This window comes from Rhea pennata, chromosome 8 (genome assembly GCF_028389875.1).
Source record: "Rhea pennata isolate bPtePen1 chromosome 8, bPtePen1.pri, whole genome shotgun sequence".
In the NCBI taxonomy this organism is placed as follows: domain Eukaryota; kingdom Metazoa; phylum Chordata; class Aves; order Rheiformes; family Rheidae; genus Rhea; species Rhea pennata.
The window spans coordinates 16,585,100-16,600,920 of record NC_084670.1 but is presented as its reverse complement, the minus strand read 5'-3'; the positions used below and the strand labels follow the sequence as shown (position 1 = coordinate 16,600,920).

Genomic DNA, 15,821 nt, shown 5'->3' with positions numbered 1-15,821 from the left:
TTGAGGGTAAGAAAAAGGACAGCAGTATCAAGTGGCTGGCCTTCATGTTGATTACTAGATGTAGGGCGGAAACTGAAAAAATGCAAGGAACTAGTACAGGAAAAAATGTTCAAAGCTTGCTTTTTTTTCTTTTTCTTTTCAATCCACTGAAAATACTAATCATGGAATAATGCAACTTTAATTAAAATCAGATAATATAAATATCACATGAAAGAAAGATACAGTAGAATATTTAAACATTAATATAAGATGAATTTTTAATATAAAAGATTGGGTTTTAAGAAAATAAATGTGGACTGTTAGCCAGCCTGCTGGGGATGTGCTTATTTTGCTTCCCAGTCCTTGGGGGGGAGCTAGAGCTAACTAGTAACCTGTCATTAATTCGGAGATCAGTTTTAGCTGCAGAGGTGAAAAGCTTATGCCTTGCTATAGTTTTTAACTTGTGACCATTTTTCCAGTTCTTTTTTTCCATATCTCTTTTCAGCCTTGCAGAGTCTATACCTCTGACACCTGTAGCACACTAAGACTTACAAGGAGATTTACTGAAGCTTTTATTAGCATTGCTGCTTCTCCAGTAGCATCATATGCAGATGCTTCCTCCTGTCTGTCCTCCAAGTTAGCTACAAGTTTGCTATTCTTTATAGTATCTAATGTGATTAAGATCTCATGCCGAAACTGGATTCCTAGGTTTTGCTCTAATTTTACAATAACTATTACTGATAATTGCAGTTCTGTGAGGCTGATGTTAAGACACATTTAGTCAAATAGTGACAGAGAATTCAAGGGTCAGTTATGATTGGACATAAACTTACTACCAGGCTGTGAGACCCTACACAGTATATGGCCAACACAAGTAATTACAGTCAGAGCTGCCGGTGTAAATTAGTTTGAAGTCCTTTTGATCCTAATAAATGCAGTAAAAGTGCCAGCATAACTGGCACTGATCTCACCAGAGAAATTGAAGTGTGATGTAATTGGGAAAACAGACTTCCCCTTCCATCATGTTTAATAGCCATCTGTCCAAAATACTGCTGAGTGGGTGTAAGAAAAATACCCTACAGTACTGCTATTGCTGGGGTTTTCTTTATCCTGTGGTCGAGTAAGGAACTGCATTTTGGTTTTTGAAGATAACTTTTGTGTGTGCTGCTCACAGGGCTCTGGGTTGACAGCCCAATAAAATAATCTGTGGCTTTAGTGTGGTTAAACATGTAGAATATATTTTTCCCTTTTTAGCATATTTACTTAAATTCTGTAGCAGTAAATAACAGGCATGTGTTTGTGTGCCTTAGGCATTATACGTACATGCGTTACTACATTCATTAATATGTAACTTTAAAAAACAAAACAGAAAAGGCTATTACTGAAAAAAACATTATTGCTTAGTTGGTAAAATGGAAGAGCTGTGATTTCACTGTCTTGACTGGATACATGGGGAAATGGAAAAAATAGTGGAGCTGTGGCTCAAACATGGGATTTCGGAGTAAGAATGGCCTGGCTGTTGTTCAGAATTTCCTTGTGACCTCTGGAAAGTTGCTCTTAACCTCTTAATTTCAACTTTGTTGCCTGTATAATACAACTGCTGGTACAAAGGGTTTGGGGGTTTTTAAGTGGGTAAGTCTTTTGAAAATTCTAAGTTCATCAAGGCATCATGTGTTGCAGTCCTTACAGAGGCAGAATACTTCCTTCTGCATTAACTCTGTACAATATGAACTTTTCTTTGAGGCTTCCAAATATATCCTTTCTCATGACCTTCCCCTACCTCCCCCCAAAAAGGTTGGGTGTAGTGATTCAAGCAAGGACCGTTAGTTAATTTTAATCCTTCTTTGTTCTTTCCTTTCCCTCTCCCTCCCCCTTTGCCCCTTCCTAGGATGCAGGGGCTTTAATCCAGGATGAACGAATGCTACTATGATAGACGCATGGACTTTTTCTATAACAAGACGAACACTGACACAGTAGATGAGTGGACAGGCCCAAAGCTTATTGTTGTTTTGTGTTTTGGGACATTTTTCTGCCTCTTCATTTTTGTTTCAAATTCATTGGTCATAGCAGCTGTGATCAAAAACAAGAGGTTTCATTTTCCTTTTTACTATCTCCTGGCCAATTTAGCTGCTGCAGACTTTTTTGCTGGAATTGCCTATGTCTTCTTGATGTTCAACACTGGCCCAGTGTCTAAGACGTTAACTGTTAACCGCTGGTTTTTGCGTCAGGGTCTTCTGGATACCAGCCTGACAGCTTCTCTGGTGAATCTCCTTGTCATAGCTGTGGAGCGGCACATGTCAATAATGCGGATGAAGATCCACAGTAATCTCACGAAGAAGAGAGTTACCTTTTTAATTATATCAATTTGGGCCCTTGCTATTTTTATGGGTGCTGTTCCTACCCTGGGTTGGAACTGCCTCTGTAACATTACAGCCTGCTCATCCCTGGCCCCTATTTACAGCAGAAGTTACTTGGTGTTCTGGAGTGTCTTAAACCTTGTAGTTTTCTTCATTATGGTGGTGGTTTACATAAGAATCTACATGTACGTCCAGAGGAAAACAAATGTCTTATCATCGCACACTAGTGGATCCATTAGCCGTAGGAGGACCCCAATGAAGCTTATGAAGACAGTCATGACTCTCTTAGGTAAGAGACTATGGACCATACTGTGGAAGACCAGCGGTGCCGATCAATGCTTTTTTTTTTTTTTTTTAAGATAACCCCAAACTACTTAGTACTGGAGTTGTTTAGCTTTCTATGTGATGTAGCTAGTGTTATGCCCCAAAGAAATACTAAGTAAAGTACTAGTTGACTAGTATTGACTAGTTGACTAAAGTAATACTCAGACTGCTTGGTTGTAGGATGTGCGTTACAAGACACAAGTTATCTGTAATTTGTGAGAGGGGAAAGAATTACAGAATCTTTGGAGGAAAAAGGCTTGTAAAGGCTCATAACTACTTAGCAGGACATGCTTAAACTAACATTTCTTTAATATCTGCACGAGGCCTCAGATTCTGTGGCTATCTGTGGATAGGTTTTACTCCTCCTTTTTGGCTGTTTCTACGTGTACTAACTTCTTCCTTTACAAACATGCCTCTTTTGGGAAAAGTGAGGGTGGTCTGGTGGATCTGTGACTTTGTCCTGACAGAGATTTGCTTTGCAGGGGGAGAATTCACCTTGATTTTTATGAAGATTGCACAGTGCAAAATGCTCTCAGATGCTGATGGAGTATCATCTTGGATCTCTAGATGATAAAATGAGACCTGACCTACATCCCATCCTAGATACACTCTTAATACTTGAGCACCTCTGATCATTTTTATCAACTAGTTGTGATTTGGCTGCTTATTAATGTAAGAAACTGGAGGTTAAAACAGGAGAAACTTCAGCTTGAAAATAGGGTGCATAGAGTGGATGATGGTCACTGGGAGGGAGGAGGGGGACGGTAATGGTGAATTCTTCCTCAGGAGGATTTGAAACTGAACAAGATGTGAGTGAAGCCCGTCTTCCAGAAAACGTGGCTAGTTCACCTTGCTGCAGGTGTAACTGGGTGGAGCTCTGGGACACTTGCAAAGCAGGGTTCAGATGGTGGAAAAGCCCTTTTGGACTTTCAAACCATGAATATAGCTTTCCCATTCTGAGAGAATTGCTCCAGTGACCTATGGGCCAGCATATGAGAGCTGATGTTCTTGGGAAGGGTGCGTGTGTGCATATGGGAGGTGGCTGTAGGGTCGTACAATGTGGAGATCTGACCTGCATCTTGTTTAGCCAGACTCCTGCAGAGACAAGAATGAAGGTGTTCCTGGGACTAAAAGTTTTGCAGCTTGGTTTTGCAATGCATTTTTTTGAAACACTGAGATCCTATTGCCCCAACTATCCAGCTTTAGCAGCTGATGGAGATTTCTCTGTGCCATAACTAAGACTTGCCTTTATAGCCACCCTTTCTTTCTGCTGGTATTTAACATTGTATTTCTGGGAGCTAATAAGAGAAGGAAGAGCTCTAGGGGAAAACTGTCATCTTTTTTTCTGGAGGCAGCAGTTGCCAGGGTAAGGAGATGAGACTGAGAGCATTTTCTTCTAGCAGAGTCTGTGTGGTGTTTGCACAGTCCAGGAGCTTTCTCTGTCTCCCTCCCTCCCAAGTCTCTGGGGTTTCTCACCCTCCCACAAGCAGGAGGCATGGTAGTGTTTGCAAATATGGTGATTTAGGCTTAAGTGGAATTAAACCTAGTTAGCACTGGCCTTTTGGTGATAGATCTGGGACTTCAGATATCTGGAGTGCAGTGCTTCTGCCTTATAAAATCCCTTGCTAGTCTATGTTAACAGTGAAGTGATTGTAATGGCAGCAGTATGTCGCAGGCACTCTTGCCTTCATGATGATATGCTGACAGGTTGGTTTGAGGTCTGGGAGAAAGGGGAGAAAACATCCCTCCGAGATAGCCCAGTGCTATGAGTGGCACGGTGACGAAGCTCTTTGTCATGTACAGATGATAACTCTACCGAGCAAGAGCCAAATCTTCAGCTCAAGCTCAGGGCTGCTTTTTAATCTATATGAAGAAAGTTTTTTCTTTACTTTTTCATCTGAGTAACATTATTTTTTTAAAAAGAGCCATTATTGTTTTTAAAAATATATTTAAGAACTGATCACTAACTTTAAAGGTGGTGGGGAGGGGGCTATATTAATGTCCAGAACTGTGTTCTCCTTCTCCAACAGGAGAGAGGAGCATTGGGCTTTTTGCTGTGCGCTGTGCTGCAGGCAGCTGACTGCTTTGCCGTCTTTTCTTTGGCTAGATAGAGAGTGGCATGACTGTAAGTTGCAAATACAACCTGCTCCCTTTTTGAGGGTAGATGGGTGGACAAGAAGCCTTTAAGACAAACGGAAAAAGAAAGCTTAGATATTTTTCTTTTAATTAATGTTTTTTTTTTCAGTCAGTCTGATCCGTGTGGTCTTTGGCACATATTTATGTTTAATCTTTGACCAGAAATCAGACCTCATTTAACTTCTAAAACAGAGCTAGAATTGAAAAGAAGTGTGAACTTAATAGTTTAGGTTTAAAAGTCTGACTATGTCAGACAATGATTTTCCTCTAACTCCCTTTAAATTTCTGAGTAATCAGAATTGTTCTCTGGATGTGTTTGGAGTCTGTAGTTAAAAAAAAAAAAAAAAAAAAAAAAAAAGTCATTCAGCTTCCAGGGAAACTTCAATTTTATTTGAAATACGAGCCCTCTTCTCAGTGATTGAGTTGTGCTCAAGGTGGATTTAGTTCTTGGCTTTTTTATTTTTATTTATTTATTTATTTATTTACAATCACCATGTAATCCTTGAAAAAAGGCACAGTGCTATAGTGTGCAGCAGCTTCTACCAAGAGATACTTGAAAATACTTTACAAGCTTAGACCAGTTAAACCTTGCAGTGCCTGACTTGGGAAAGGAGAGTGGACTTGATAGTTCAAGCAAGTTATAAGGTTCTCATTTACCCTCCTGTACCTCCTGAAGCAGCTTGTCCACTTGCTAGAGCCTTGCCCCTCCAAGTCTCTCCCCAGCTGCCCCACTTGCACAGCACAGCGGCAGTGCAGTGGTTGCTGTCCCTTCCTTGATCTGGAGGACCAGATTCAAACTTTTACTTCTCCTGAAGGTCTCATGCAAAAAAACCCATCCATTTGGAAGGAGAAAGTCCCTGCAATAAAACTCTTAAATTTCTCCAAATGTGATCCTGCCCTGATTTATTAACACCCAGTGGCCTGTAGTTAACTGCTGCATTGGGAAGAGACAAAAAGAAAAATGCTTTTAAAAAGCATTTCTATTCAAGGCAGAATCACAGGCTTTTGTCTGGGAAGAAACATGCAAATAAATCATAATTGTCTTAATTCTTTTGTGTGTGTGTGTATATATATATACATATATATATATATATACACACACACACACATATACATATAAAAATACAATAGAAAAAATAATATTTTTTAATGGTATGTAGACCAAAGTCAGAGTGTGTTCAGGCTTGGAATAACCCTTAGGTCTTGGTGCCACCCACTCATGCTCGCAGGTCAGAGCGGAGAGGTGGTCCGCACTTGAGTACAGTCCCAACCGGCTGATAGGGGGGTTGCTGGCACTGTCGCTGGCCCTCCAAGTGCCTAATCCCTCACAGTCCTTTAGCCTGTACCAGAAGTCCGTCAGTGCTCGCCATGGCCACATTGACCCACGGGTAGCTGGAAATCTTCCTTCAGAGGTATTAGGAGGGAAGATGTCTTTGAGGATGGTGGCTCAGTAGATGAGATGGGCATTTGACTTGTAGGTGATCTGTGCAAATCACCTCACTCTGGCTTCTGTTTTGCCTCAGTCGATAGCAAATAGTGATCCCCTGTGTCCAGATGTACCGAGAGGCTGTAAATCTGTTAATGACTGTATGTTTGAGTCTGCATAATCAGGGAGATTGGGATGTATTATGGGTGTCTGTAGGATTAAGTCCAAGAACTAGAACAAATCCTTCTAAGAATAATTAATTATACTTGTTTCTTGGAGCAGGCTGCACCCATTTTTGTTTTTTTTCCTTAGGCATTACAAAAACACAAAACACCCCCACCCCTCAGACACACAAATAAACACTACTTTTAGCTCTATGTCCATCCTTTTCAAATTCTTGTTTTTTTTACTGGGGAGAGGGGCTGTTCTTAAAGTGTTGGGAATGTGACTTGATTTAAAGATCAGTGTTAGCTTTTTCTTTCTTTTTTTCTTACACTGTTTTAAAGTGTAATTCAGGCAAAGTATCTGCTAATGTCGTGTGCTGGGCCAGGCAAATTTACTTAGGAAGCCTGAGTATTACTTTAGATATCATAACTTTTTACATTGATTTTTTTTTTTTTTTTTTTTTTTTTTTTGCCAGTTGGAAACAAAGCCAAAACAGATTGTTTCCATAGAAGGAGAGTTGGTGTGTGTATTACTGGATGTAAGACCTACCCCAAACTCTTGTCAGAGAAATTGCATCTTGGCATGTACCTTCGTATTCATTCTCCAAATTTTGATTCAAGCACACTTCTTATAAATGTTTATTTATAGGAATAGGAATTTATTTCTTAGAACAGTTTGAAACGTGCATTCCTAGCCAAGCTGTTCAAACACATTATGCAAAAAGTATTGAAACTTGATTAATAGCCATATTATCTAGGCTTTTTAATTACCAGAGGAGTTGCTAGGTGACCCAACTGATACTTTTAAAAGTGTTTGGAATAAGTATCTGATATGGTCTTAACTAAAAGTGACTTCCAGGAAGCTCTGTTGCTGGATGAAGCATCTGAGCACCAGAGTTTTCATGAACGTGCTGGTGCTGGATCATGGGAGGTTCAGGACTAAACCCTGTTGGCGCCTCTGGTGTGTGGAAGGGAGCTGGCTTGTAGTTGTGTGCTGTTGACACACTATTCTCTTCTGCTTCCACCTCCTGTCTTACCTTGGCCTGTGGCTGTCTGTCCCTCCAGTGAGACATTGCTGTCCTCTCATGGTGTTCTTTTGCCATCTTTCATTAGAGCTGGAGGAAGCGGGGTTTCTGTTTGACTGTACTATGAGTATTTTTCACCTCATTCACTGGAGAAGAAACCAGCATGGTGGAAGCTTATTGGCATGGGTCTGTGGAAATGGGAAGCACTGTGCAGCAGATGATGGCCACAGGCATGCTTGCAAGAAAAACCCTCTCTAAAGGGAGAATAAAGGTGTTTTGAATGATCTACAAAGACCTGTGTGAGGGACCTCTGGAAACCTTTGAAAGATGTAAAACCAAAAAGAGGAGAGAGATAGGAGCTTGTTATAACTGGCACCTCTTCTTTCTCTTTCTACCATAACCCGTAAGATGATCTATCACAGGAGAGTAGCAGCTGACACATTTTTTCCTTCTGGCATGCTAAATTATAGGAGATCTTCTGGTTGAAACGGGAAGATGGAAGCCTAACAAAATGGATTTAAACTTTCTTGGATTTATCTTGTGGCATAGTCCTAGCTAAGCATGTAACTAATTCTGAAGAAGCATGGTTGGCAGGTATGCAAGTACGTGACTTCAGGTGGAGTGCATGCTATAGCTCATCTGAACTTGGCAGTTAGATTCCTGCTGAAATAGCAGCTTTAAGGTGGATAATTTTTAGTTTAAGTGAATTTATAGCTTAATTGGTAACTTACTATTTTAATTCAGAGGTACATGTGGCAAAGGCAAGCAGAAGCTACCACACTTCCCTGCCCTTCTCCCCCTAGCCCTCCCCAAGCATTGGCATCCTGAGAGAGCTTCTTTGATTATGTGGATAGCTTTATGGCGTGATGGTGTTGAAGCATCAGTTGTGCTTCTGGGCACACTGGGATACGTTTTCAAGTAGAATTGATATAATCTACAAGAAAATTTCTGTTTAGATTTAGTGAAAAATCCTGAAACTGACCTTGAGGCATTTTGATTCCTGATCTCCTCTACTACTATGTACAAAATCAGAGCTGTTTTCTGGTTCATGTTGCAGCCAAGCTATATATATAGTCACTTACAAGAATTTTAAAACATTCCTTTAAAATTATTATTATTATTTTTTTTTTTTTTTGAAATGTGGTGCTTTGTCAGAGAGAGCAGCTTCTACAGGGTAGAAAGCCTGTAAACAAGAAAATCACTGAAGGACCAAGATGAAGGTTTATATTTGTTTTAACCATGGTTCCCTCTGGAAGTTCTGTGGTCAAAATAGTAAAATCCTAGAAAGGCTGCAAGTTTGAGGCATGCTTCTTTGATCTGTGCCATGTTAAGAGTAGGGGATGAATCACTTGCATTGTATCCGTACGCAATTAAATGTATTTTTGATGGAGTCAAATTAACAGCACTGTGCAGCCTTTGAACTGCCAACAGATGTACCCTGTAGTTGTCTTTAGCCATGGGCAGATGCCGCCTCTCTGAAGGGGAAGTTACAGGTCTGTGTGCACTTCTGTGGACCAGAGATCTGCAGATGTCCCTTGTCTCCCCCTGCTTTTGCTGTTGAAAGTTTCGCCTGTATGAGCAGATAAGATGACCACAATATATCCTGGGAGCTCACAGACCTGTCTTGCACAAAGTTTGTGAGGTTTTGTTGGGGTTTTGTTTGTCTGTTTTTTGTTAAAGGCAGTTTTGGGGCTTTTCCTTCTCCTTAAAGAAGGAGACTTGATTTCCATGAAAGCACTTTACATGCCTTGCTGCAGGGTAAAAGAAATACAACTGCTCAAAATGTTTTCTGTACTTGTTCTAGGGAGGGTTGATATGCCATACTAATTTTTGCAAGAAGCTGGCATGTTGGCTACTTTGCCAGTGATCCTTGGTGCCTAGTGAGAGCACTTTGAGTACTTAGTGTGATGTTCGGGTAGAAGTAGCCTTGTTGTCTGGTTGGTCTTGTATCCTGGTGCAATAAATCTGTACAGTGTTTTCTCCACTGTAGATGGTACAAGAGAGTTAGTGTCGCAACCGCTTACTCAGCACATGGTAGCAAAACTAGTGTGTAGTATAGAGACTGCCCATAGAAAATAGATGTCTTGAGCTCCAGTTGTGGTACTTACGGTCACAGGAATCTTGGTTACAGAAATGTAACCTCTGAAGAAGATGGTTCTTACATTTCCATTCTGTACAATGTTTCCTGGAAGTCTGTAAATCTATTAGTTGAACTTTATTTGATCTGCTTATGAAGCTTTCTGTAACAGAGGGATAACTAAGGAATATCATTTTGCAGCAAGATCCATTGTACTTTGCCTTGGGTACTTCCTCCCACTCCCCAATCAAAATACTCACTATGTCACTTGAATTCATTTTTATGTATTGCTATGGCCTGCTCATCAGATGGCCTGAGCAGTCACAGTTTCCATTAAAGCCCTGGAAAAGAGAAGTGTTCAGTGCTTTGGAAACCAAGGCAGACACAGCACAGCTGATGAGACTGTGTGAGGTGCTGCTGTGGTCTTGGCTCCTGCCTTGCCTGACATCATCCAGGCTATGACCCTACTGTACGATCAGATATTGGAAAACCAGTGGTATGAAAATGAGCAGAACTTGCTTTCCCTATCAAAGTTGTTGAAGGGATACCAAGACCCTCAGGAGAATTTTTTCAGTATGTAAAGCTTGATTATTTTTTAAGCTTGAAAAGGGGAAACTGTGCCTTTATAAATGACTGGAATTTCCTTGGTATGTCATTCACAACATAACTATTGTGCAGAGTTATAATTTTCTATTTCTGTATGTCAGACAGCAATTGTGGCTTGTGCTAAGTTAGTATTACCATGCATATGGCTACTTTTTCCTTAGGCTCAAGGGTGAAGAATGACAGCCTGGCGGTGCCGTGGGGAGGCCGAAGGGCAGATGGGGCTGGGCAAGGTCCCCTCCCAAGCTCGCGGCCGAGGGCTGCCTTCAGTCGGGACGTTCCCCTTCCCCGCCAGGCTTGCCCGTACATTTGCCTTTTGATGAGGAGGTGCCTGTAAAGATGCAAACGAGATTTTAATCTTCCTTCTTCTGAACTGTGATTTCTGTGCTTTCTTCCTGCTGTCTTCACACTGTCCTGAGGCAGGTGGTGGGAAAGGGGCATATTTGTCCTGTGTGGCCTCTTTTACCTTTTGCTCTCGCCGTGTGTCTCACTTCTTCCTCACAGGGGCTGTGTTGTTCCTGCCTTGCAGCTGAAATGTGAGGAGAACCCCATTGCTTCTGGTCTTGTTCTTCAGTTTCTTGCTTTTACATCTTTCAGTTAATCTTCACTAACTCATCTATTTTTCCTCTCTTTTCTCTTAATTTTTTTGTCCTCGATGCCTTTTCCAAATCTCTGATTTGGAGGCACTTTTTCTTTCCTTCCTGTAGCGGGGTGCATCTCCTTGTCTGATCCCAAAGCCAGGTGACCCTTTCCTGACAGTGGTGGCCCAACTTGTTGGGTCTCAAGTACCCAGAAGACCTGGCCCAAGAGTGTGCTGTGGAGGCAGGGCTGGGGAGCCGGGCCGCGGCTGGGCTGCTGACAGCGGCGTGCGTCCTGCGTTAGCTGTGCTGTTTTCAGCCGGGGCATATTTAAGTTACGTGACTCTCATTTTATGAATTTGGCAGTACGCCCAAATTCATAAAATTTGGCTTTGTGGAGTCAGCTGTAGTGCGACAAAAGACTTGTCTTGTCTGTCTTTGGTTCGTGCTGTGGCAGTGGTAAAGGTGGACCAGCACATATCTTCCCTTCAGCACGCACAAGAGAGGTGAAAGAGAGGAATTTTCTACTTTCAGTGTGGTAGTTCTGTTCTTATTTGTTTATCAGTGGTCAGATGACTGTTGTGATGACCTTTCCCCACTTCCATCTGAGCTGATGGCTGCTTGCAGCTGGATTCTTGCTCCCCCTGCGTTTCTGAAAGCTGGCCTGCTATGTGGTCAGAGAACCTGCTAATGGAATTAACTTCGCTACTGTGATTAGTATTTTTGTCCTCTCCTACTTCTGTTTTTTACGTAGATTCTTGATGAACTCAATATACCAGGCAGACAGACACACAAAATCCCCCTGCAGTTTGAAGTCTTTTTTCCTTCTTTCTTTCTAGGTGCCTTTGTTGTCTGCTGGACTCCTGGCCTGGTTGTTTTACTCCTTGACGGTCTGAATTGCACCCACTGTGGGATTCAGCACGTTAAAAGGTGGTTTCTTCTTCTGGCCTTGTTGAACTCTGTCATGAATCCAATAATTTATTCATACAAAGATGATGAGATGTGGGGCACCATGAGAAGAATGATTTGCTGCTCTTCTGACGATAAGGGTCAGGACAGACGCTCGTCATGGATTCCCTCCACAGTGCTCTGCAAGAGCACAGATACCACGGGGCAGTACGTTGAAGACGGCATTATTCAAGGGACTATCTGCGGAAAAGGAGATCTTGGTGACAAAGGAAACTCCTGAGCGACTCAAGGACTGACCTGGCTGAGAAAAGACGGGGGAAGGGAGAAGTTTCGTAAGAGGAGATTGACTGGCAAAGCTACTGAACAATGTATCCACTTTGTTCCCAGAGCCCAAACTCCAGTGTTAACAAAAGTTCTTATAAATAATAGCCTGATGGGAAAGCACATTGTATGGAAGAAAACTTTCTGTGCTGCCGTCTTTCTCTCGCTCTCTCTTTTTTTCTTCTTTCCTTCCTCTTAAGTACATGAAATTGTTCATGTCTGTGGAATAAATATGTTTGGGATACTTTTTGTGCACGGAAACAAAATGTAAACAGCCCAGTGAGACCCTGAGATCCTCCTTAAGCTCCTGCAGGAAAAACAAACCTGCCTTGCAGTGCAGTTTTGGCATTCATTGAGTATTTATGCATTGAACAGGTTTTGTGCATTTTGAGGAGAATTGTAGACTGGGTTGGACAGGACTGTGACCCATTTGCTTTCTCTGTTTATGAAGTTCATGAAATAGTCCATATTTACCTTTTCTCTTCCTCCTGCTTTCAAAATAAGTAGTTTGGCTTATTTAAACAATGCCAGAAGCTTGGCTGTGATGGGAAGCCCAGAATAGATATCAGTGTATGCGAGTGTGTCAAAACCTACCACAAATGGTCGGGATATGTGACAATACCAAAAGCACAAAAGGCATTTTTACTTTCATGGAGAGGGTGAAGTCACTGCAAGGAAATATATTGCACATTTTGCTGCTGTCTTGTAGGCAGGCACTGAGGGTAGATGGGTAGAAAACCAGTGGAACTGTGAGGGGAAATGGACTAGACTCATTTCTTACCTTGCCAAGTAATATAAAAAGGGTATGCTTACCCCTCTTAAACACTACTGTGAGAGTGAGAAATGATATCCAAATCCATGTTCTGAAAGATAAACTTCTAGAGGGTGTTTAAATACATTATGTATATTTTTATGTATATCAAATATACAGGTTCAATTAAGCTATTTAAAATAGAAATTAATTAAAAAAAAAAAAAAAACCTTCTAGGATATGGTCTGAGTAAGTTTTTCATCCTGCCATTGGATGCCACTGGACTACATTTAACCTGTCATTTGGAGGAAGATCTTACTAGAAGATACTTGAGGAATGGGCCATGAGACGGCAAGCAATGAAGGGCTTTCAGCATTGCAACTAATCAGGTTCAGTGTGGTATGCAGCCACAGCTGCAAAAAAAACCTAAAAGTTTGACCTATGAACTATGCTCTAATGGAGTATCTACCTATCTAAAGCTCTAGGGTAATGTTTTTGAATTTAAACTTTTAATCTAAAACTGGAAGACAGATGTATCGGTACTCTGAGAACCTAGCTTCTGTCTCTCTGACTGTAGAAGCAGCGAGCTCCCTACTACCCCCTTTCCGTTTCAACAGGAGTCACCTGTGTGTTCTAGAGAAAAATCTGATCCATGGTATTAAACCAGGTGACCAAAACCAGAGGTGACTTTGGAGAGCTTGGGAAGTTTGGAGCTTTTGGAATGGTCAGAGAACAGCATCAAGCGCGTGCTGCGTGAGGCTGAAAGGTAAGTTGTGGTTTGGCCAAACCACAGCCAACCATGTGGTTGGTTTGGTGCCCCCTGCATACGGGTGTGTGGATTACGTTGATTAAAAAGTGGAGCTAGCACTTGGCTTAAAGGCTGAGATGCAGTTTTTAGAAGGCATCTGGGGATTTTGTAGCAGGGCCTTAGCCAACAAATATGGTAAACCCTTATTCAGAGCTCTTCTGTACTAGCAGTTTGCTTGCAGGGATGTGGCCTAACATTTGAACATAAACGCTGTGCTTATGAGTAATGCTGAAAAGGTTTACACGTGTTTTTTTGCTGTTACAATACAATGTTCTTGTGCAAATACTACTTTGTTAGTTTGATGTTTTGAAAGGTTTAAGTGGTGCTTTCTACAGCCAGTGTCATTACAAAGACATGTCATGCAAGCACTCATGTCCCTATAACTACTTGCAGTGCAGTTTGTGTTAACTAGGCTGAAACTCGATATACAAAGCTAACAAAATAAAATGCTCCTTCAAAATAAAATACTTGTTTTGTTTCCTGTTTGGATGGTGACTGAACGTTACCTGGCGCTACAGTCAGCAGTTAATCACTGCTGTTACTGTTCCAAAGATCTGTCAAAGCTGAGGCCAGTCAAACTGCAGATAAAAATGAAGATGAGGAAACTTTGTTTCAGCTTACCACAAAAGGATTCTTGTTTCAATAAAATTGGTCTGTTTATTAACAATAGTAGCCAGTGTGACTGTGGGTTGGATTAGGACCCCAGGAGGACTCAGATGAAGGTCTGGGACATCTGCAGCAATGGAGGAAACCCAAGAATTCCCCTGCAGAGCTTTCCTCTCAGAACTTGAGACTGCAAAACAACCATGTATGGATTTTTTTTTTCCAGGTAAGCAGGAAAAGGTGAACTCTGTAAAGACTGTAAAGGGCGGTATGATTTGTAGAGCACCTCATGTAGTGGACTCCTGGTCTGGATTGAGGTCTGAGAGCTATCACACACCAACAATAATTCTGGCACAAATAGGTGGAAGGAGTTGCCGAGCTCTGTTTTTTGTTTTCTGTTGCCTGAAAAACAGTAGCTTGCAAACTGGTGCTCTGTGAATGGCATGTTTCAGTGCGTCATGCCCTCTATTTTGGCATGATGCTTCTCTCCCAGAGCTACGACTTTATTCTCTGTTACTCAAAATTATTACATGACACACTTGATGCAAGGCCAGTTCTGTTTCAAACTTTCCTACAGACTTCTACAGCAGAGACTATGTAATGTTTCCTACATCAAACTATCCAAACATTCAGTTATTCAGCCAGCAGGGAATTTCTTTTTAATTCTACAAACTGTCAGAATAGTTTATTCCAAGAAAAGCATGTTGCAGTCCTGTTTGCATTGGAGTAAAACAGAGTAAGTTCATTTTGCAGGGTTTTCCTATTGTTTCCTCAGTGGTATTCCAACAGAGGTCTCAGTATCAGTTGACTTGGCATGTGTCCACTCCTATTTATGCATGCCAGCCATGTTCTGCTGCTGTATGAGATGAAATTCATCCTTCTGGGGAAAGCTTTAGGCCGAACATCCTTACTCCAGGAATTTCATTCTTGGGAGACAGAGGATGACAAGCGTAGAGTTACTGCTGTACTGGAGGGTTATAAGGTTATAAGGCCCAGTGTCTCCAGAGACCCTTCCTCATCTCGGGGAGCCTTAAGAGCTCCTGCGTGTTTCCATGCCAGAGGCGGAGGAGCAGAGGCCTTGCGTGGTAATGGCAGTACTACTTCAGGCCAAAGGTCCCTCTGCTTGGGGTCTTGTCTGCTGAGGCCCTCTTACTTAGCCCATGTGTCTTTGAAACATCCTGCAGTGGTGTGTTCCACAGCTTGTGTGAAGAAAAAATTTGGTTTTGTTTGATTTTTAAATTGGCTACCTAATAACTTTGGGTGTCTCCTACTTCATGTATGGTAGTAAACAGTGAACAAGTATTTCTAATTTAACATCTTTACAGCAATTGCAGCTTAAAGACCTTTGTCAAATTCCCCCTCCCTTTGCATGTGTTTGAACTGTAGTATTTACTGTACAGTTATGTGAAATCATGATGCCTTTCCCTGATCAGATATAATATATATTATATACATATATATCTATTACTATTTTTGTTAACTTAGAACTCTCTTCCTAGGAGCAGGTAGATGTAAGAGCAATACTTTTTATGATTATTTTACAGTTTCAGTGACCTCTGCGTGAAGTTTTCTAGACTGCTGATTATTTGAAGCTGATGGGTGAAGGGGCATTTCAAACTTGCCATGTTTCTTACTCTCCTTACCTATAGTTTTGGCTATATCCTCTCTATAATATGCTAGAGAGGATACAGTGTGGGGTGATCATTTTATCTGGACCAAAGCAATTGCTGCTTGCAGGATTAGACTCCAAAAGTGAAAAT

The 15,821-nt window shown here is 41.4% G+C and overlaps 1 protein-coding gene across 1 annotated transcript; it reads left to right on the top strand.

Annotated features, from left to right (window-relative positions):
- The first annotated feature begins 1,811 nt into the window (after window positions 1-1,811).
- On the top strand, window positions 1,812-11,973 carry LPAR3 (lysophosphatidic acid receptor 3). The gene is made up of 2 exons (XM_062581592.1): window positions 1,812-2,625; window positions 11,509-11,973. Exons 1-2 carry the CDS (start codon window positions 1,890-1,892, stop codon window positions 11,856-11,858), a joined length of 1,086 nt encoding a protein of 361 aa, XP_062437576.1. The 5' UTR covers window positions 1,812-1,889; the 3' UTR covers window positions 11,859-11,973.
- Window positions 11,974-15,821: the final 3,848 nt, after the last annotated feature.